The following is a 22899-nucleotide window of genomic DNA, read 5'->3' on the forward strand; positions in this document are numbered from 1 at the left end:
CCAGCCTGACCAATATGGAGAAACCTCATCTCTACTAAAAATACAAACTTAGCTGGGCATGGTAGCGCATGCCTGTCATCCCAGCTACCCGGGAAGCTGAGGAGAATCGCTTGAACCCGGGAGGTGGAGGTTGCAGTGAACCGAGATCATGCCATTGCACTCCAACCTGGGCAAAAAGAGTGAAACTCCATCGCAAAAAATAAAAATAAATTTAAAAAAAATCTAAATTTACCTTAAAGAAATAAATCAATAGACTTACTACTGTTGGCAAACACTCCCTCTCCTCCTTCTGTTGGGGACTCCAGGTGGCAGGTCTCCTCTGAAGTCTCAACTCCCCGGCAAGGGCTCTCGGGAGCAGCGGTAGTGCCTGAAGCTGAGGCTGTGAAATGACTGAGAGTGGGATGCTACAATGGCTGTTGTGAGCTTAGAAGAATTCTCTCCTCTGTCTGACCAACTGAGGCAGTGTTTCTCTGATGGCCTTTATAATGGTTTGTTTGAAATGTGTGGTGAATGCCAATGCCCAGCATGCCAGATGACACATTCCAGAAAAGTAAATGAACAGTATGAGCTCTAAAATCCCTCCAACGTGACTGAGGGAAGCACCCTTCCTTGGGTTGAGTCAATCTAAATGCTGAGAGAAATCCTGGCAGAGGTGGTCCCTAGAAAAGCTTGCCTCTCCAACACAGTGACAGGGGCCCATTTGTTCAGTGGCCCATTGTTCAGCGGCCACTCACTTCAAACTGAGTGGAACTTACAGCCCCGATAAGGCAGACACCTGGCTGAGCCAGCAGCTAAGTGATATAAACAAGGGGCTGCCAGTCCTCACACACTACAAAGGAACCAGAATCTCAGAATTAGAAAAAGCACTGAGAGATCATTCAGACAGGTGGTCAGGTAGCTCTTTTGATGTCATTAACTGAAGTGTCACTGTCTATGTATGGAGAAACTGGAAGTTTCTACTATGGTTAAATATACCAGTGATCCGGCAATTCAAATCATAGTCATACACCCAAGAGAACAAGAGAGAATGCATCTGGCTCCCACCCCAAGAAACAAAGTGTGAAAATCTCACAGAAAGCTCTATTCATAATTACGAAAAACTGGTATCAACCTGTATGTTCATCAAAAGAAGAATGGATTAAAAAATTCTGGTATATTCATTCAGTGATATAGTATATGGCAATAGAAATAAATGAACTACTGACACTTGCTGCTGATACTAGATGAATTTCAAAGACATTATGTTGAAAGACCAAAGCCAGACACAAAGGAGGACATAATGTATGATTCCATTAATATGAGGTTTCAGAATAGGCAAAACTAAACTATGGTGACAAAAGTCAGAACAGCCTCTGCCTGGAGTGTGGGGCATTGGTGCAGCATTGACTGGGAAGCAGCATGAGGGAATTGTCCGAAGCAATGGGAATGTGCTGTATCTCAATCTGGATGGTGGTTATGTGGGTGCATATAGAAGTATAAATTCATCAAGACATAAACTTACACTTTGTGGGTTTGTCTGTATGTAAACTGTGCCTCAATATAAAAAAACTCGTTGCAATAATGGTCCTCAAATATTGCAGTCTAACCTCTCACAGAACAGAAACAGACCTGAGATTTAGGTAACTCTCTAAGTCAGTCTTGGAAGCTTGGGATGGAATTCCCAGCTGGACTGTCCCAGCTGGCAACATGTGCACCTAACATGGGCACCTAGCATGTGATATGTCAATAGAAGCATAAGTCTCCTCGGGTCTGGGGAAGGTGTTTCTCCAAATCTCCATAGATAACCAAACCCAGAAGAGAGAATCACTTTCCTTTCTGTAGGGAGAGTAACTCCAGGTGAAGAGAAGGAAGAAGGAAAGGAATTCCTGGAGACTTGCTCTAGGCATTCCTTCAATATTTCCTCTCAATTCCCCATCTCCATGGGCATCCACAGGACCAGGAAGTGACCTCCTGGACTTGGGCAGACCCCTGGACTGGTGCCCCACTGCTGTTCTTCCTCCTGGCAGTACGGAGGTGCAACCCTGCCAGAAACTCACTGGTAGAAAGAGTAAGGCTTATTCTAGCACAATGCTGAAGATTTTGTTCCAGTTCTACCCAGGAGCCATGCAAATTGTCTCTTTGTTTGCCTGAGCATATTTTACCTGTAATGAATGACCACAGCTCTGTGCCTAAAACACTGAATACATAAAGCCCGAGTGAATCTCGACTTTCATTTACTTTTTACTTTCCCCTGCTGGTGCCCAAGACCATGGCAGAAGGAATAGCTAAGGATAAGGTGGAGGAGACAAGTGAGTTAGAATGGGGCTTGTTACCCCCAGAAGAATTTTCCCAAGTGAATGGAATCATTCTTCAAAAGAAAGCATGCGATTCCTGGGAAAAGATCTGGAACTTCCAAGCCAAGCCTGATGACCTGCTCATTGCTTCTTACCCCAAAGCAGGTATGTACATGGACATGAGAGGAGGGAAATAGAAGTTGGAGCATGTATCAGCACCTTATAGGGTCATGTAGTAAAGTCAAAGAGCAGAGGAAGGAAGTGTCCTTGTCTATAAATCAGACAGAATGGCAAAAGAGCTAAGATTTTTCTATAAAACCATAGGGATTTTTTAGAGATAGAGTAGTTGGTTTATCAAAAATATGTAACTAGTCAAAGCCGATTTTTCAGGTTAAAAAAACCATGTTATTCATTTTTTTCTTTCAGTTAACAATCACGTATCAAGAATCTTCTAAATGCCAGAGACTGGCACCGAGCATAGTGATGGGTAAATGTTCGTTATCTTTGCCTTGCAGGGATTTACAGTACAGTCGAGAGAAGAACATTAAATCATTAAACACATCATTTCACAGATCTGTGATTACCTGTGATAAGACCTTAGAAAGAAATGTAGAGGGTATAATGAGAGAACACTGCAGGTCCTCATTTGGATTAAGGAAGTAGTACTCTGAAATTCTGAGCCACTGTGATTATTACAAAGGGAATGTATTATCAGTTTGCTATGGCTATGAAACAAAGTACCACTCGCTCAGTGGCTTAAACAATGATATTTATTGTCTCACAGTTTGGGAGGCCAGAAGTCCAAAATCAAGATACCCGCAGGCTTGGTTTCTTTCGAGGGCTGTGAGGAAAGGCACTGTTCCAGGCCTCTATCTTTGGGAGGTATATGGCATCTTCACATTCACATTGCACTCTCCATGTGTGCACATCTACCTCCAAATTCTGCCTTTCTGTATAGACATCAGTCATAGTGGGTTAGAGCCATCCTAATAACATCATTTCTATTTGATTACCTCTATAAAGATTCTATCTCCATAAGGTCACATTCTGTGGTACTGTGGGTTAGAACTTCAACATATGAATTTGGGGAGCACACAAGTTAGCCGGTAACAGGGAGCATGGAGAGGAAGTGTTTGCATATGCAGACAGGAGCAGTAGGACTTACTGATAGATGATAAATGGGGGGTGAGGGAAAGAGAGGAGACAAGATTTGGGGCTAGAATGATGAGGTGGATGCCAGTGCCAAGCAGTGAGTCAGGAAAGTCCAGAGAGGAACAGTGCTGAGAGGGGCCAGGGCATCTATTAGGCAGTTGAATGGATTGGAGGGGGTCAAAAATGGACTGGGGAACACAATATGTGTGTGTTGCCATTTCCAGATGAGAAAGAAAGTAGCTTGGACTAAGGGGGCAAGAGTGCAAATGGAGAGTGAGAAAAAAAATTGAGATGTATTTTGGAGGTAAAATTACTTGAGATCCGAGAGGAAGGGATGACTCCTGGGTGACTCTCTTCTGGCTCTATCAATTGAGTGGCCCCTTGGGCTGGGATGGGAAAGCCTGGGGGAGGGAGAGGCATGGAGCCTGTGCAGGAGGTGGGCAGGTTAAACTACAGCTCAGTTTGGGACATGTTAAGTTTGAGATGACCTTTATACCACGAAGTGTTGATGTCAGGGGGGCTGTCAGATATAGAGCACAGAGGGAAGCCCACTCTGGCTGGAGATATAACTGGAGTTGCTGTAGATAGTGAAATCTCAGGTTAAATGCCCTAAGGCAGAGCCTGAGGCAAGGATTCAGGTACACATGATTTATTGGAAGGGTGCTCTTTAGGGGAAAGAAAAAAAAAAACCAGTAAGGGTATGTACAGGATAGGGAAGGAGAAGGGGCCAAGCAAAGATGTGGCATTGAGTAAAGCCTTGCCCTGATGTGGTTAGGGCAGGAGGGGAAGGAGTGGAAGGATGGTCACTTTCTCCATTAGGAGCCCCGCTTCAGAGGAGGACACTTCTCTAGCAAAGCAGGGAGCTGAGAGCCATGAGCGGCCAACGCTCACAGCAGTGGAGGAGATGGGGGTGCAAGAGGCTGGTACGGAAGATCCGATGAAGTCACCAAAAGTGTCTACTAAAGATGATGTTTAAAGCAGTGGGAATGAATGGAATCACATGGGAAGAAAGCATAGAGGAAAAAGAGGGCACAGGACCAAACCCCAAGAAGCTTCCTCACTTAGACATTGGACAGAGAAGAAGCCAGAAGTGAGTGGTGTCCTGGTGGCCAGTGGAGTGAATCTTCGAGCCAGAAAGATCTGAACGGAGTGCCTGTTGTGATCGAATTAATCACGTGGCTGTCAGATGGGCACTGCACTTGGTGCCTGTAAACAGCCCCAGCCACAGCCTGGAATGACTACTGGGTTTTCTTTCCTCAAGTTGTCAGTTCTATCAACACGGATTCTACTTGAATCTCCTAGTGGCAAGATTATGCCCTGAAAACTTAAACTGCCTTTTTTACAAAGCAAGTCAAGTTATCCAGGGTCACACTCTTAGTAACTTCCCTCTAGGATAACACTTATCAGTGTGGAACAAGAAATACTGTGCTACAAGTGGGAAATAATTATGAAAAGAGAACTTCATTTGAATGAGAATTTTATCTCCCTGGGACTCATGAGAACTGAGCATTTTCCCAGCTCAAATCTGGAAAATGAGAAAGAACATTTTTTCTGAGACTAGCTACAGGGCATGACAGATACTTGAGACATGCAGGAAACAGCTGACCTTATGCTGTAGTGACTTCATCATTTATCCTCCAAACTAAGTCATCTGAGATAGAAAGAGACACTGTTGATAATTAATCTGGGACAACAGAATCAACCTGTATAGACCTGGGCAAGTTGGAAGGTTACAGTAACCCTATAAATCACAACCCATCCCAGATGCTAGGTTCCAGGTCCCATCTACTACTCACCTAAGTCAGTGTGTCCTGACCTGAAATCATGATCCTCACTCCCAAACCAGCCCCTTTTCTTCCCAGGAAGCAGATACTGAGTTGAAGATAAGTATGTGAGATGTTTATTAGGGAGTGCTCCTGGGATCACTCCCCCTGGAAGTGAAGGGAAGAAAGTAGGATTGTCTAGAGGGAGAAGTTGAGCTTCAACTCAGTCCCAGCAAAAAGCCTCATATGGGACGATCTGAAGCTGGGATGGCCCTGCAAAGTTGGTTCCATCCCAGTTGAAGAGAGGGGAACAGAGTGTCAGTCAGTCCCTGGATGGAAGATGTCCCAGGAAAGGGACCTGGAGAGGGCTGAATAGCTGGGGGCCATCTGCCAGCAGCATCCCCAGCAGCTGGTGGAATAAACAATTCCATTCAGAAGCAAAATCTGGGCTGTGTATCCGGCACCTTTTACAATCTCCATGAATAGCTGTAGAGCACAGCCCTTGCCACAGCTTGCCTGAGCTATGCCATGGCTTGCTGAGTTGCCATTCAGGTCAACATCTGTGCCTGGAATTGCCACCTTGTAGGTGGAGTCCATGGAAAAGCAGACATCAGCACGTGCTGGAAACCAGGCCATAGTGGTGACTGAGAAGCACAATCTAGTGGAACTCAGCTCCCCAGGGGAAGAGGGGAACAGTTACTGGTGAGTACGAGTCATAATGCAAGGTGCCCTGTCTGCAGGCTGAGTTGGAAGCAAGTCTGGAATATGAGGCAAGGAGGTCTGACAGAAGCCCTTGCATAGTGTGGACCAACCACACAGGAATAGGGTCAGGGGCCACTGAGGGAGCCCAGGTTTCCTGAGATGCTCACAGCATCTACGACAGCTAAGTCAAGTACAAAGGTGGAGTCTGGAGGTAGAGGCACCCATGACTTCCTCTGAGAGGCTGCCGGCAACAAGGCCCAAATTCCATGCTCAGAGTTGAGGGGGAAAAGCAGAGCTAGCCTATGTGGAGAAGGGGGAGAAGGGCTCTCTGGAACTGTCAAAGTAGCCTGGATTCGGAATTAGGACAGCACATCATCAGGAGACAACAAGCTTTGAAGACGAAGCCAGTGCTGACCCCAGAAGGGCAGAAAGAGAAATTGGTTTTAGTGCAGAGTAGGAACTGGCAGGAGCTGAGCAGCTGGCACAAGGGCACAGTCTACAGGAGGAGCCAGAGCCATGGCACTGCACCCAGGTACCTCCATCAGACTACTAGGGAAAGGAGACCAAGATCACAGAAAATTGGCATGGGGGAGCCACAAGGAGAATGGCACCGTCTTCCCCAGGGCTTCCCCAAGCACGGTGGTCCCATCTACTCTAGCTCTGGCCCTCAGGATGTACACCAACACCATCGAAACATGAAGACACCTACTACTTCTTTAGTGCCTGCGACAAGCTGAATTCTGCCTATTTTCTCTTCCAACTTGTGAAACCACATGAGAATCATTAATGTGCATCAGGTTTACATAATTCATCCAAAACCACCCGGCTCATACATCATACATAGGAGTCGAGCCCATTTAATTCCACAGCCCCACACACATCAAATCCATGCTTCCCCCAGAAAAACAGGACCAGGTCAGCCAAGGGTCCCAGAAGCCAAACAAGGATGCACTTTCTGAGCACAGATACTGCAGAGACCAGCGCCCAGTCCAAGGAAGCCCCAGAATCAGGAAGGAGATCGCAGACAAGACCGTGAAGAAAAACAAATTTTACCCTCAAATGCAGCAAAGGTCATTTTTTCATTTATAAGGAGTTCACCTTTCTTGTAGAAGCCACTGTTTAACTTTTCTTTTTTTTTTTTGAAAGAGGAATTCATTCAATCTCATTTTTTCAGTTTGTGGATTATTTGAAATTCTTACTTTTCCTTCCTTTTCATATTATCGACATTGTGTCAGTTCATTGGTTCTAAAAAAAAAAAAAAAAATTTTTTTAAAGTAATCAAAGGAAGAGAAACTAGACTACTTATTAGCAGCCAGAACTTTTAATGGCAAAAGTTAGGGTTTGGGAATTTCTGTGATTTTCTTCAAATGGAAATATTTTAAATAATCCCTGTTGTTACAAACAATACAATAGTTATTTGTATTATCATTTTATAGAAATACCAATGCGTATTCAGATTTTTTAAGTACATCATTGGAGTACAAAAATAAAGAAGTCACATTTCTGTCCTTAACCTTTCTGGTGAGAAAAAGATAATCTTAATAGTTGGTTTTAAATCAATGTCATAGGCAACATAAGTGAGGTATTAACAGGCAAATTAATTTTTTATAGCATGTTTCTAAATTCTAAGTTGCAGAAAATCAATAATCAGTTCCTCAGATCTCTATTCTACTTTCTTTCAGGAACCACTTGGACACAGGAAATTGTAGATCTGATACAAAATGATGGAGATATTGAGAAAAGCAGGCGCGCTTCCATTCAACTTCGACACCCTTTCCTGGAATGGATACGAATGACACACTATGGTAAGTCTTCCATTTACAAACTCATAGTCCTCGTATAAAGATGAACAATTCAAGAGTAAACAGTCTGAAAGTTGAACATATTCTGGTGGGGAAAAACTCCCATTAATCCCTAATTCTAAGTACTGGATGAAAACCAACTTTTCTTGTGCATGTGCAAATCTAGATAGATCCTTTCGCCTAACGTAGTTCGCTTCAACACTTAACAATAGAGAGGTATGATCTCTCTATTAAACAAAGTGTTCAACCAGTTATAAGTGCCAAGCATTAGTTACACAGTTCTCACCCAACAGAGTCCCTGCTTGCTCCTGTAGCACCCCCGTGTCAGTGCCAAAGACATCTGGCACTAAGAACCACAGATTCAAATTTGGGATGCACCATACACTTCCCATGAAAAAATAGTAAGTGTCATAGTCATAGCTAAGACTTTCATAGTACACATCAGGTGCCAAGCATTATTCTTTTTATATATATATATACTTTAAGTTCTGGAGTACATGTGCAGAACGTGCAGGTTTGTTACATAGGTATACACGTGCCATGGTGATTTGCTGCACCCATCAACCCGTCATCTACATTAGGTATTTCTCCTAATGCTATCCCTCCCCTAGCCCCCCGACCCACTGACAGGCCCCAGTGTGTGATGTTCCCCTCCCTGTGTCTATATGTTCTCATTGTTCAACCCCCACTTATGAGAACATGCAGTGTTTTGTTTTCTGTTCTTGTGTTAGTTTGATGAGAATGATGGCTTCTAGCTTCATCCCTGTCCCTGCAAAGGACATAAAGTCATCCTTTTTATGGCTGCATGGTATTCCATGGTGTATATGTGCCACATTTTCTTTATGCAGTCTATCGTTGATGGGTATTTAAATGGCTGACATTATTCTAAAAACTTTTTGCATATTAACTCACTTATTCTTCACAACTTGTGAGGTAGCTGCTAGGTTATATGTGAAGAAATTGAGATACAGAGGGATTATGATTGCTCAAGGTCCACAATTAATAGGTAGTAGACCCAAGATTTGGACGTAGGAATTTTGTTTCCTAAGTCCATGCTCTCAACCACTAAGCTATGCAGTGTGCGTGAATGTGTGTGTGTCTCCTATGTGGACTCCAGGTATAGGTATCTGAGGGATAGAGTGGAATGAAATAGTCCATGTTGGACCAGCATTGGTACGTGGTCATCTTTAATTAGACTTTTTCTACAGAAATCTATTCTAGTTCCATCTGAACAACTGACTTGTGACCTCATCTTGGGAAATAAATGAACAAACTAATGGCCTAAAACCAAATCTTGCTCATTGTCTTCTCTCTCATTCCCTTTTTGTGGGAAGAGAGGTAGGGTGGGGGGAACTAGAAGAACATGTGCCAGTTTTCCCAAACCGCTCATTTGGTGTCATACCAGTGTGCTTGAGAAAAATCACCAAAATTAGGGTTAAACATAACGGGGAACAGGTTTTGAAAAGTGTTCTAGTCCATACTAAGTGATCTTGGTTTTACCCTGGAGGCCATCTGTGGACATATTTTTGAGAGTCCTCAAGACCTCTACAACAATTTCTTAATTACGATTTTATTTTCATGGTAATTAAAAAATAGAAAGTAAGCACATTCTAGGTCACCTGGATGATCACCATGTAACCAGAATTCCACCAATGTGGTCTCATTGTCCTCGTTTGCATTGATGCCAACAATCCCCTGTTGCCAAGTGGAACTGTGGTAATTTCTAAAGGCTAATGGGATGAGAAATGGAGAGGACACTTAACAGTAAATAATATACCAAATGAAGGCCAAGGTAGCAAAGAATCAGAGGTACAAAAGGACATACAAAGTGCTAAGCACTAAAAAAAAAATGGGGAGAAATGGTTTCTTATCATTTAGGAGTGAAGAAGGCAAAACATGGCACAAAACCCAGAAGCCATTAGGAAAAAAACTGATAAGCTCAACTGCATAAAAATTAAAACTTTTTAAAAAATTAAAGAATAAGCCAGGAAAATTTTTGCAGGGATTGACCACGCTAACGCAATGCCTTCTCCAAGGACCCTGAAAACTCATCTTCCTGTACAACTACTGCCTCCATCCTTCTGGAAGGAAAACTGTAAGGTAAGCTTAAAACAAAGTATTCAGAGACAAATTTTCCTCATGAGAACATAGGGAGCAGTTTATTGTGTCATAACCATTGTCCAGCCATCCCTACAGTGTGTCTGCCAGAAGCAGATTATAGAACCTACTATCATCTTCTATGTTCTTAATCTCTCATTGATAAGGATGTGCTTAGCATACACCTATATCAAGAAGAGGGAGAGGATAAACATATACTAGGCTCATTTCTTAGCATCTTAGCCCCTTAATAATGCTATAAGGTGGAGGTATCTGAGCCATTGTAGCTCAGAGGTGTTACATAACTTGTCCAATGACAAACACATGGAAGGTGGAAGAGATGGGCTGCAAATCCACCTCTTCATTACCCAACAGCCCATGCTCTTTCTGTTACTCTACACCACCTACTCTATGCCTCCTATAACCACAGAAGTCTTCCAAAGCTTCTATGTAGTTGGCCTCCCACCAGTCTTAAGGTAATGAGTATTTAAATGATCAGAAAGTGGCACTGAAGGAATCTTAAAAACTATATGCTCTACTGTCCTCTCACTTTATCTCACTTGTAGCTCAACGGTCTCTTGCAAACATCTAAAGGTGCCTACAAGCTGCAAGACCTAGTCATTCTGAGACCTGATGAAAGTCAAATTTTTGTAAACATCAAATTTATTTTCCATATTGAAGCCTACAGGGGTGCAGATGCATTTTCATGTATGTCTTAAATTGGTCACTAAGGAATTTTTTTAACTCTTTCAGAGCACCAAGAGACCATTTATTGCTTCCCTCTACAGGTAGGGTCTACAAATGGGCCTTGGCACTAAGCCAAAGCAGTCCCCACCTTCCCTTTCCATGTGGTGTTCTGTTCCGTCTGACAGCTTGTCAAGATCCACACCTTTACTGTCTCTGGTTCTCCAGAGTACATCCAGGGTCTTACTCTACCTTACTGACCCTATTGGATCTTCCTATGTAGATCTGGAGTTTGGGGGCAGGGGTGGCTGAATGACTGAAAGCAAATGGAAACATATTGTTAGCACAGATAGAGCCAGGTCTGGGCTAGGAATATCAGTAAAATAAAAATAACTATAACAGCAATCTAGCAAGTACCAAAAGCATGCTCAGGTACCTCCACCTTATCGCATTATTAAGAGGCTTAGAGGTTTAGAACTGAGCTTAGTAGATGTTGGTCCTCTTTTCTCAAAGTGGGTATATATTGAGCCCACCCTTATCAATGACAGCTTAAGAACCAGGAAAGGTGTCATGGGAGCAGTAAGTGGGGAGTACAAAACTTCTTGACAAGGAGGGTCAACAAAAGTGACAGAGGAGTCAGGGCATGAGGAACAGACATAAATTTGTTAAGTGATAAGAGAGGGAAGGACATTCCATGTTACTGAAAGAGCAGAAGCCAAGACTTAAGAAAATAGGTCCAAGGCCAGAAAAGAGGCATGAGAGGTGGAAAGGAGCCAGAGATGCCCTGTTGCACAGCTTTGCCTTCTAAGATGTTTGGACTTAACCTGTAGGCTACTTGGATCCCACTGAAGAATGTGAAGTGAACAAGAAGTGACATGATCTCATTTACATTTTAGAAAGCTCCCCTGGGGGATGTGGAGGGGTGAACAGAACTGAGGTAAGACTGAAAACAGGATATCAGTGAGGAGATGGTGGCAATAGTCCAGGAAAAGAATTTAAAAGGCTTGGGTTAAGGCAGAGGCAGTGAGAAAATGAATTCCAAATGTAACAACAGACAGAATTTACAACATCTCTCAAGGACTGGCTATAGAAGACATGGAAAAAGAAGCATCTCATATGATTTTGTCATTGTAACTGTTGATAGTGGTACCATTAATGGAAAGAGATCATAAAAGAGAAGCAGTTAGTTTGCGTGAAGATGGATTGAATTTTGAATTCATCGAGTCTAAAATGCATGCAGAACATTCAGGTAGGGATACAGATACATAAGTCTCTAGCTCAGGAGACAGACATGTACTAGAAACAAATTTGTGAGTCATAAACATATGAAATTTATCGCAATAGAAACAGATAGCAAAAAAAACGGAAAAAATAAATATAGTGAAAATAAAAGTATGCCCTAGGCAGAGCACTAAAGAAGGCCAACATTTAAAGATTTCAAACTTTTAGTGATCATAAGCTCCATCGAGAATCTACAGAAAGTTGTGACTCCACTCCTGACAAACTGCACATCTATAAAAAAAATTTTGCATACACTTTTAGAGAGAGGGACAGACCTCTTGAAGGTCATCATTTTAAGACACTCTGATTTAAGAGCAAAATGGCAGAGCAGGACACACTAAAGAAGGACAACCAGAAACACTGTAGGACAACCACGAAATCAGCACTACCACAGAAGAAGGGAAGGTAAGTGTGACTGGGGAAGAATGAGCAAAGGGAATCAGAGAGTGAGATTACACAGACCCTGACCACCAGGTTGAGAACTTTGAACTTAATCACAAGAACAATGTACAGAAATTGAGAAGTTTTGCACAAGGAAGCAACGTCCATCTGATTTGCATTTTTAAAAGATTATTCTGGCTGCTGGATGATGAGTGGAAGAGAACAAAGATGCATTCATGACCTTTAGGACATGGTTACCAGAACACATACGCTCTGCATACTGAATGCCCTATTTCTAACTTGTCCTATTGTTTATTTTGTTTCTTCTCATCACTTTAGATAATCTATGTGGCCAGAAATGCCAAGGATAATCTGGTGTCCTACTACCATTTTCAAAGGATGAACAAAGCACTCCCTGACCCCGGAAGCTGGGATGAGTACTTCGAAACATTCCTGGCAGGCAACGGTGAGCCAAGTGCATGAAACCAGCCTTCACCTATGTCTGCAGAGGATAAGCTTTCCCCATCAAATTCTCCTTCTTGGGAAACAAAATTCACCCATAGAAGAAGCTCAGATTTTCTTGGAGGGAAGGACTAGAGGCAACATCCTGAGAGATGTGGCATAGCCCTGGCTGTAATCTGTGGTCAGTGGATTTGCTTCCAATTGCAATATATCCTCTGAATGAAGTCAAACCAGTATTACAGGCAAGCCAGCTATAAGAGAAGGTCCCAACTCTAAGCCTATGTTAAATGTTTTACATGCATTAACTTGTTTAATCTTTAGAACAACCTCATAAGCTTGGTAAGAATATTCATCATTTGTAGGTGATGAAACTGAGGCTCAGTGAGTTTGAGTAACTTGCCTATGATTACCCTGTTAGCGAGAACAGTGGCTAGAATTTGAACATAGGCAGGTTTGGTTAAGCTCAAACCCTGTGTGCTTGGCAGTTGAAGTCTTGACTGGCTGGTAACCATGTCTAATTGCCTACATGTTCAACTGGAAAGAAAGAAAATGTTTAGTGTGCATGCAAGTTTTCCAATCACAACCATCATTTGAATTGGTGGTGCAGTGGTGGCCCCTGACACTGCAGGCTCACAAACTGTCACGTGCAAAAATGTATGATCTTTCAGTCATGCTTCCAGTGTCAAAACTGAGTCTTCACAAGTTTCTTGATGTTTTTCTAAGTCTCAAATGCTGCTATATCTTTTAATACATCAACTGTTCTCCGAAAGAAGCCTAAAGAGTACGAAAAGGTGATGAGATTATTGAAGCTGGATAATCGGTTCATGGAAATTCATTACACTATTTCCTCTACTCTTGCATATATTTGAATACTTTCATAATTAAAGGATTTCTCAAAAGTTTTCAAAAATGGTAATTTAAGGAAGCTTTACAAGGTTATACTTTTGGGGAAGTACAATATAAATATAACATCAAACTGGTTTGCACCATGAAGTTGAATTGACAGCTTTGCATGATTAAAACCTAAATATTTGCACCAAAGCACTTTTTATTATTCAAGTTCAAAATTTATAGCTGAAACACCTTTGCTAATTATTTATACAGTCCTATGGAGAAACAACTGCCTTGTCACCTACATTTTTTTCTCTAAAATAATTATAAATACATGTAATAAAGTAGTCCTTTCCATTAGTAACAAACCACCTGTAATGTAGGAAAATATGATACCTTTGATTGCCATTTGACTTTCATAATCTTAAATGACAAAAATTATTATTATTATTATTATTATAGTCTTCTCCTTATGAGATATACTTTGAAAATGATCCATTGTACCCCAGGGTAGTTTCACTGGTTGAATGTCTCCAGTAAATTTCCTTGTAGGTGTTCTAACAATGATGTCAGAATGTCTTTGGACAAAGAGTGATCCCTAAGAAAGTGACCTCATTGACAAGTTGAGACATTGGGCTTGTGCAGGGCCAGGACTGGGCTGATGTAGATGACTGTTCCTAAATCAGAGAGCTGAGAGGATAGTTCCAACTCCTTGCCCTGCATCAGGCAAGTTGCACACCAGAGAAGAGAAGCACTGACGTCAAGCACAGCCTTAGGGCTACTCCTCTACACACACACACACACACACACACACACACACACACACACACAGAGACAGAGAGACAGAGAGACAGAGAGAGACAGAGAGAGAGAAACTCCTGAAGAAGCATCTTCAGGGCCAATAGCATGGAACACGGGTAGAAGGAATCAAGAATAAGAAGTAGAACAATAGCAGCTCCCCCTATTTATGAGGGGCAGTGCCATGCTGAGGCATTTCACCCAGCTGGAGTAGCACAAGTGCTTTCTGCCAAAGTGCAGATATTCTGGCACTATGTCTCGGTCATCTACTCATACAGCTTGCCCTGACCTAAGCAGTTTCTTGCAGCTTAGGATTCTCAGTAATTAAACTGACATAGCCCTATACAGAATAGAATGTCTGGTCACCCTATGACTACATTGCATGCCAGAAGAGAGAAAGGGGTTGAACAGATACTCCCTAATGATTGGAAGCTATCACTGGGGGTGGGACCGAAGTGCTCCTAGACATCCTAGTATCAAAGAGACTTTTAGACACATCCTACCTAATCTTTACGCTGTGTGAATGAAACATAAGAAAGGCAAATTTTGGCAGAAGGGATAATATAATAGAAGAAAGGGGAAAATATTACTGAATTTTTTACTTAAATTTTCAAATGACTTTTGTTGAGTAGCTACTATGTGTCAGACACTTACTATTACACTGTGTCCTAGGCACTACCAGACTAACGCTTTTATATGTCTTAGCATTGGCCCATACTATTATTTCTCCCACCTTAAAATAAAATAACATTTAAAAACCACTCTGTTGACGCTACCTCCCCAATCCCAGTTACCTCCCCCATCTTTCCCTCCATTTACTGCAAACACCTTGTAGCACTGGCTTACACTATTATCCTCAGTTTCTCTCCCACCACCACCAAACCTGTCCTGCCAGGGTCACCATGACTTCCACATCACTAAACCCAATGATCAATATTCTGTCCTCATCTCATTTAATCCATCAACATCATCTAACACAATTGGTCACACTCTCTCTTCCTTGAAATGATTTCTTATTGGCTCCCAGGACCCCACCCTCCCCTAACATTCCTCCTACGTCTCTGTTCCTTCCCAGTCTCCTTTGCTGGTTTCTCTTTATCTCCCAGATGTCTACAGTTGGCTCCTTTCTCTCTTCTGCCTACATCATTCCTTGCTCAATATCACTCACTTTGCAGTTTCAGATGTCACCTATCTGCTGATGACTCCAAGATTTGCACTAGTTCTGGCCTTGGTCGTGGGCTCCAGGTGCATAGACCCAGCTGCCTTACCAACATCTCCACTGGGATGTTTACAGGGCATCTTAGACTTCATGTGTCCAAATCTTAACTCCTGCCTCTCCTCCAGAACCTGCTTTTCCTTCAGCCTCTCCTTCTTGTTAACTGTGACTCTGTCCCATAAATTACTCAGGCCCAAAATCTTGATCTTATCTTGAGCCTCTTTGTTTCTCATATACCCCATCCAGCCTCCGAAAGAAAAACCCCACGAGAAAATCTGTCAACGCTAAGTGTGATTAGATTGCACACTTCCAGAAGTGTGAGGATTGGTCAGATTCTGGACTTAGTTTGGGCCAAAGTATCATCAGATTTTCCCTGGATGAATGAAACAGCCTCTGCCCCCACTTTTGCCCTTGCCAACCTACACTCTACTCTCAACAGAGAAACCAGAGAGATTCTACTAAAAGGGAAGTCAGACCATGCAACTCCTCTATCGGAAGCCCACAACTGGCATCCCATCTCACTCAGGGTAAAGTCAGAGTACTCAGGGCACCACACAGGCCCACAGGGCCAGGCCTCACACTTCTTGCATCTCTCCCCACTCCACTGGCCTCACTCACTCTGTCCTGGTCCCCCAGGCACACCCAGAACCTCCTACCCAGTGCCTCCCCTGGCTGTACCCACTGCCCAGCAGGGATCCTCCTTTCCCTTTTTTTGGGGTTGTGCTCAATAATCCCTTCTTCTGACCAGCCTATCTGTCAGCCTCCTGGAATGTACTTTCAATGTTTTCCCTCTCCTTCCCTGGTTATTTGTTTTGTTATTTGGGTTATTTGTTTTGCTAAGCACACACTGTGTTCTAGCATTCTGCATATTTCACATCAATTTCATTTGTCTCCCCCATAAAATGTACTTCCAAAAGCAGGGCTTTCTGCCTATCTTGTGTGCACTGCTCTGTCTCTAATACCTAGGACAGTGCTGAGCACACAGTAGATGTTACAGAATATATTTATACAAACATTACCTTACAAGATAGTTACTATTACTAACCTCCTTTCAGAAGATTGTTTTTAAAAAGCACAGACTCGGAGAGGTTAAGTAACTTGCCCAGGGTCATGCAGCTCTAAGGGTCAAAGCTAAGATTCAAGCCTAACAGGTTCTGGAGACTAAGAGAGTAATCTTGCCAGCTTCCAAAAGGAGGAAAAGTTGTGCTGAAGCAGAGACAGGAAGTGTGATGAGAAAGTTCTCCTGATTACATCTTCCATTTGTATCTTATGGAAACAGCTTAGTTTTTTCCCCTGGGTTTTTCTACTCTCAGCTTCCCATGGCCCAAATATGTATGTGTCTTTCTTTCAGTGGTATGGGGGTCCTGGTTCGACCATGTGAAAGGCTGGTGGAAGAAGAAAGACAGCCACCCCATTCTTTATCTTTTCTATGAAGATATGATGAAAGTAAGAATAATATTTGAATTTTAATTTCACAGTATTTTGTCTCAGAGTTAGAGCTCCATGATAGAAGAGAAGGCAAGTCATACTTGGAAGTTTATCTATGCAAAATATTTTGCATGTCAACTCCAACTTCTCCAACCACCTTGCCATGTAGCATACAAAATTCCACACAAAATACCTTATATATGGTGTTCCATAGTAGGCAGCCTGCTTCCTCCTGCAGTCTCACTGCACTCTGGAGTCGATTCCTACCTCATCCAAAAGCATAGAAGACGTGTCCTTTCTGAGCCAGTTTTCTTCCTCTCTAGGTCTCTAGATTCCTCCTTCCAAAATCTCTACCTCCCACCATAACTTGCTCTGACTTCTGAGGAAAAGAATTAAGAACCCTAACAGGAAAGAACTAGTGAGGAAGAATATAGCGGATTTGATTTGTATGCTTTCTTAAAATACTAAAATTTTGTCATTTTAAACAAAAGATCCTCATCAGCAATATCTTTTGCATGTGCAATTCCTGATTCAAATCTATCTCATAAGTTTCTATGTAAAATAAATAATTATGGCACAGTGTTCCTGACTGGTCTCCAAGCCTTGATTTAGGACTGGGTTCAATAACCAACTTGTGTCCTTCACTGACCATGGCTTCTATTTCCTCTTTCCCCTCTGGTAGACAGAATCCTGGCTTCCTTCCTTCTATCTATTCAGGTATTTCTATTCAGGTAGTGTCAAAGTTCCTCCTTCTGTTTGTCCTTGCTCTATACAGCTTTGTAGGTGCTAGCACAGCCCTCACCTCCCCCAGCCCTGTGTCTGTGCCAGGAAGGAAAGGAGCAGCACGGGCTGGGCAAGCTAGGCAAGAAGGACAGACATGAGACAGAACTGCTAGTGAGGAGAGAGGAGGCCTGCAAGGCGAGCCTGGAGATCTCCAAACCAGGTGACTCTCACACCAAACTGAACCCCTCTTCTTCACTTCTGGATGAGGTGGGAACTTAGAGAGTAAGGGGCTTTTGTGAGGTCTATGTGCCAAGAGGTCTTCCCAGGAGGCCCACAGTCAGAAATAAGCTCAGATGTAGAGTCAGGAGACATCAAAAGCAGCAACAGAGACAAAAAGGCACCATGCTGCTTTTGTGCCATGCCAGAGCAGTGAGGATGCCATATATTTTTGTTTCCCCAATCAGAAGGAGGAAATACAGCTTGCTTATTTTGAAAGATATCCACCTCTTCTCCCAAGTACCTTCTTTTTTTATTTACTTATTACTATTATTATTTCAAAAGTTTTGGGGAAACATGTGTGTTCAGTTACATGGATAAGTTCTCTATGTGTGATTTGAGATTTTGGTGCACGCATCACCCAAGCAGGGTACACTGCACCCAATGTGTAATCTTCTATCCCTCACCTCCTCCCACACTTCTGCCCAACTCCCCATAGTCCTTTATATCATTCTTATGCCTTGGCATCCTCATAGTTTAGCTCCCACTTATAAGTGAGAACACACCATGCTTGGTTTTTCATTCCTGAGTTACTTCTAATGGTCTCCAGGCTGGGTGCAGTGGCTCACGCCTGTAATCCCAGCACTTTCAGAGGCTGAGGCGGGCAGATCACAAGGACAGGAGATTGAGACCATCCTGGCTAGCACTGTGAAACCTTGTCTCTATGAAAAACACCAAAAATTAGCTAGGCGTGGTGGTGGGCGCCTGTAGTCCCAGCTACTCAGGAAGCTGAGGCAGGAGAATGGTGTGAACCCCAGGAGGTGGAACTTGCAGCGAGCCAAAATTGCGCCACTGCACTCCAGCCTGGGCAACAGAGTGAGACTCTATCTCAAAAAACAAATAAATAAATAAATAAAAAGGAATAATGGTCTCCAACTACATCCAGGTTGCTGTGAATACCATTACTTCATTTCAGTTTATAGCTGAGTTGTATTCCATGATATATATATATATATCACATGTATCCACTCATTGGTTGATAAGCATTTAGGCCTTTTCCATATTTTTGCAGTTGCAAATTGTGCTGTTATAAACATGCATGTGCAAGTGTCTTTTTCATATAATGACTTCATTTCCTCTGGGTAGATATCCAGTAGAGTTTTACTAGTTTGCTGGATCAAGTGGTAGTTCTACTTTTAGTTCTTTAAGGACTCTCCATACTGTCTTCCATAGTGGTTGTACTAGTTTACATTCACACCAGCATTGTAAAACTATTTCCTTTTTGCCATATCCATGCCAACATCTATCATTTTTTAATTTTTTAATCATGGTCATTCTTGCAGGAATAAGCTGGTATCACATTGTGATTTTGATTTGCATTTCCCTGATAATTAGTGATGTGCATTTTCATATGTTGGCTGGCCATGTGTATATCTTATTTTGAGAATTGTCTATTGATGTCCTTAGACCACTTTTTGATGGGTTTGTTTCTTCTTGTTGATTTCTTTGAGTTCCTTGTAAATTCTGGATATTACTCCTGTATCAGATGCATAGTTTGTTAATATTTTCTCCCATGCTGTGGGTTGTCTGTTAACTCTGCTGATTATTTCTTTTGCTGTGCAGAAGCTTTTCAGTTTAATTAATTCCCATCTATTTATCTTTGTTTTTGTTGTGTTTGCTTCTGGGGTGTCTTGGCCATAAACTCTTTGCCTAGGCCAATGTCTAGAAGAGTTTTTCCAATGTTATCTTCTAGAATTTTTATGGTTTCAGGTCTTACATTTAAGTCTTTGATCCATCTTGAGTTGATTGTTGTGTAAGGTTAAAAATGAGAATTCAGTTTCATTCTTCTATATGTGGCTTGCCAATTATCCCAGCACCATTTGTTGAATAGGATGTCCTTTCCCCACTTTATATTTTTGTTTGCCTTGTCAAAGGCCAGTTGGCTGTAAGTATTTCAGTTTATTTCTGGGTTTTCTATTCTGTTCCATTGGTCTATGTGCCTGTTTTTATACAAGTACCATGCTGTTTTGGTAACTATAGCTTTGTAGTATAGTTTAAAGTTGGGTAATGAGATGCCTCCAGATATGTTCTTTTTGCTTAGGCTTGCTTTGGCTATGCAAGCTCCTTTTTTGTTCCATAAAAGTTTTACAATTGTTTTTTCTAGTTCTGTATAAAATAATGACAGTTGGGCACAGACACTCATGCCTATAATCCCAACACTTTGGGAGGCCGAGGCGGGTCAGGAGTTCAAGACCAACCTGGTCAACATGGTGAAACCCCATCTCTACTAAAAATACAAAATTAGCTGGCCATGGTGGCACATGCCTGTAATCCCAGCTACTTGAGAGGCTGAGGCAGGAGAATCACTTGAACCCGGGAGGTGGAGGTTGCAGTGAGCCAAGATCACGCCATTGCACTCCAGCCTAGACAAGAGAGAGACTCTGTCTCAAAAAAAAAAAAAAAAAAAAAAAAAAAAAAAAAAAAAAAAAAAAGATGGTATTTTGATGGGAATTGCATTGAATTTATAGATTGCTTTTGGCAGTATGATCATTTTCACAATATTGATCCTACCCATCCATCAGCATGGGGTGTGCTTCTATTTGTTTGTGTCATCTATGATGTCTTTCAGAAGTTTTTTGTAGTTTTCCTTGTAGAGGTATTTCACCTCTTTGATTAGGCATATTACTAAGTATTTTATTTTTTGCAGCTATTGTAAAGGGGGTTGAGTTCTTGATTTGATTCTCAGCTTGGTCACTGTTGGTGTATAGCAGTGCTACTAATTTGTGTACATTGATTTTGTATCCTGAAACTTTACTGAATTCATTTGTCAGATCTAGGAGCTTTTTGGATGAGTCTTTAGGGTTTTCTAGGTATGCAGTCATGTTACTGGAAAACAGCAACGTTTTGACTTCCTCTTTACCAACTTGGATGCCCTTTATTTCTTTCTCTTGTCTGGCTAGGACTTCCAGTACGATGTTGAATAGAAGTGGTGAAAGTGGGCAACCTTATCTTCTTCCAGTTCTCAGTAAAAATACTCTCATCTTTTCCTCTATTCAGTATAACGTTGGCTGTGGGCTTGTCCTAGATGGCTTTTACTATCTTAAGGTATGTCCCTTCAATGCCGATTTTGCTGAGGGTTTTGATCATAAAGGGGTACTGGATTTTGTCAAAGGCTTTTCCTGCATCTATTGAGATGATCGTATGATTTTTGTTTTTACTTCTGTTTATGTGGTGTATCACATTTATTCACTTGCATGTGCTAAACCAGCTCTGCCTCCCTGGTATGAACCCCACTTGATCATGGTGTATTATCTTTTGGATATGCTGTGGGATTCAGTTAGCTAGTATTTTGTTGAATATTTTTGCATCTATGTTCACCAGGGATATTAGTCTGTAATTTTTTTTGTTATGTCCTTTCCTGGTTTTTATATTAGGATAATACTGGCTTCACAGAATCATTTAGGGAGGACTGCCTCTATCTTTCGAATAGTTTCAATAAGATTGGTGCCAATTCTTCCTTAAATGTCTCATAGAATTCAGCTCTTAATTCATCTGTTCCTGGACTTTTTTGTTGGCAATTTTTTTATACTGTTTCAATGTCACTACTTGCTATTGGTCTGCTCAGAGTTTCCATTTCTTCCTGGTTTAATCTAGGAGAGTTATATACTTCCAGGAACTTATCCATCTCTTCTAGGTTTGCTAGTTTGTGTGCTTAAAGGTGTTCATAGTAGTCTTAAATGATCTTTTGTATTTTTGTGATATTGGTTGTAATATCTCCCATTTTCTAATTGAGCTTATTTTGATCTTCTCCCTTTTCTTGATTAATCTCACTAATGGTCTATTGATTTTATCTTTTCAAAGAATGAGCTTTTTGTTTCATTTATCTTTTTTGTTTTAATTTCATTTAGTTCTGCCCTGACCTTGGTCATTTCTTTTCTTCTCCTGGGTTTGGATTTGGTTTGTTCTGTTTTCTCTAGTTCCTTGAAGTGTGAGTTTACATTTTCTATTTGTGCTCTTTCAGACATTTTCATGTAGGCATTTAATACTATGAACTTTCCTCTTAGCTCCACTTTTGCTGTATCCCAGAGGTTTTGGTTGGTCGTGTCACTATTACCATTTTATTCAAATAATTTTTAAATTTCCATCTTGATTTCATTGTTGACCCAAGGATCATTCAAGAAAAGAGTATTTAATTTCCATGTATTCGTATAGCTTTGTGGATTCCTTTTGAAGTTAATTTCCAGTTTTATTCCACTATGGTCTGAGAGATTGATATGATTTCAGTTTTCTTAAATTTATTGAGGCTTATTTTGTGGCCTATTACAAGGTCTGTCTTGGAGAATGTTCGATGTGCTGATAAAAAGAATTTATATTCTGCAGTTGTTGCATAGAATGTCCTGTAAATGTCTGTTAAGTCCAGTTGTTCTAGGATATAGTTTAAATCCATTGTTTGTTTGTTGATTTTCTGTCTTGATGACCTGTCTAGTGCTGTCAGTGGAGTATTGAAGTGCCCCGCTACTATTGTGTTGCCATTTATCTCATTTCTCAGGTCCAGTAGTGATTGTTTTATAAAATTGGGAGCTCCAGTGTTAGGTGCATATATATTTAAGTTTGTGATATTTTCCTATTTGGCTAGTCCTTTTATGATTGTATACTGTCCCTTATGTCTTTTTTTATTATTATCATACTTTAACTTCTGGGTTACATATGCAGAACATGCAGTTTTGTTACATAGAAATACATGTGCCATGGTGGTTTGCTGCACCCATCAACCCATCACCTACATTAGGTATTTCTCCTGATGTTATCCCTTCCCAGCCCCCCACACCCACAGGCCCTGGTGTGTGATGATACCCTCCCTGTGTCTCATGTGTTCTCATTGTTCAACTCCCACTTATGACTGAGAACATGCAGTGTTTGGTTTTTTGATCTTGTGATAGTTTGTTGCGAATGATGGTTTCCAGCTTTATCCATGTCCCTGCAAAGGACATGAACTCATTCTTTTTTATGGCTGCATAGGATTCCATGGTGTATATGTGCCACATTTTCTTAATCCAGTCTGTCACTGATGGACATTTGGGTTGGTTCCA

General features: G+C 41.6%; 1 protein-coding gene across 1 annotated transcript in view; it reads left to right on the top strand.

The window, feature by feature from the left end:
• Positions 1-2247: 2247 nt before the first annotated feature.
• Positions 2248-22899, top strand: part of LOC104666749 (sulfotransferase 1C2-like) — a 30573-nt gene continuing 9921 nt past the window's right edge. The window contains exons 1-5 of the mRNA XM_010368880.2: positions 2248-2438; positions 7573-7695; positions 9695-9792; positions 12475-12601; positions 16794-16888. Coding sequence (XP_010367182.1) covers positions 2249-2438; positions 7573-7695; positions 9695-9792; positions 12475-12601; positions 16794-16888 — 633 coding nt within the window. The 5' untranslated portion in view covers position 2248. The remainder of the gene's footprint in view (positions 2439-7572; positions 7696-9694; positions 9793-12474; positions 12602-16793; positions 16889-22899) is intronic.

The sequence above is a fragment of the Rhinopithecus roxellana genome, chromosome 17 (assembly GCF_007565055.1).
Source record: "Rhinopithecus roxellana isolate Shanxi Qingling chromosome 17, ASM756505v1, whole genome shotgun sequence".
NCBI lineage: Eukaryota > Metazoa > Chordata > Mammalia > Primates > Cercopithecidae > Rhinopithecus > Rhinopithecus roxellana.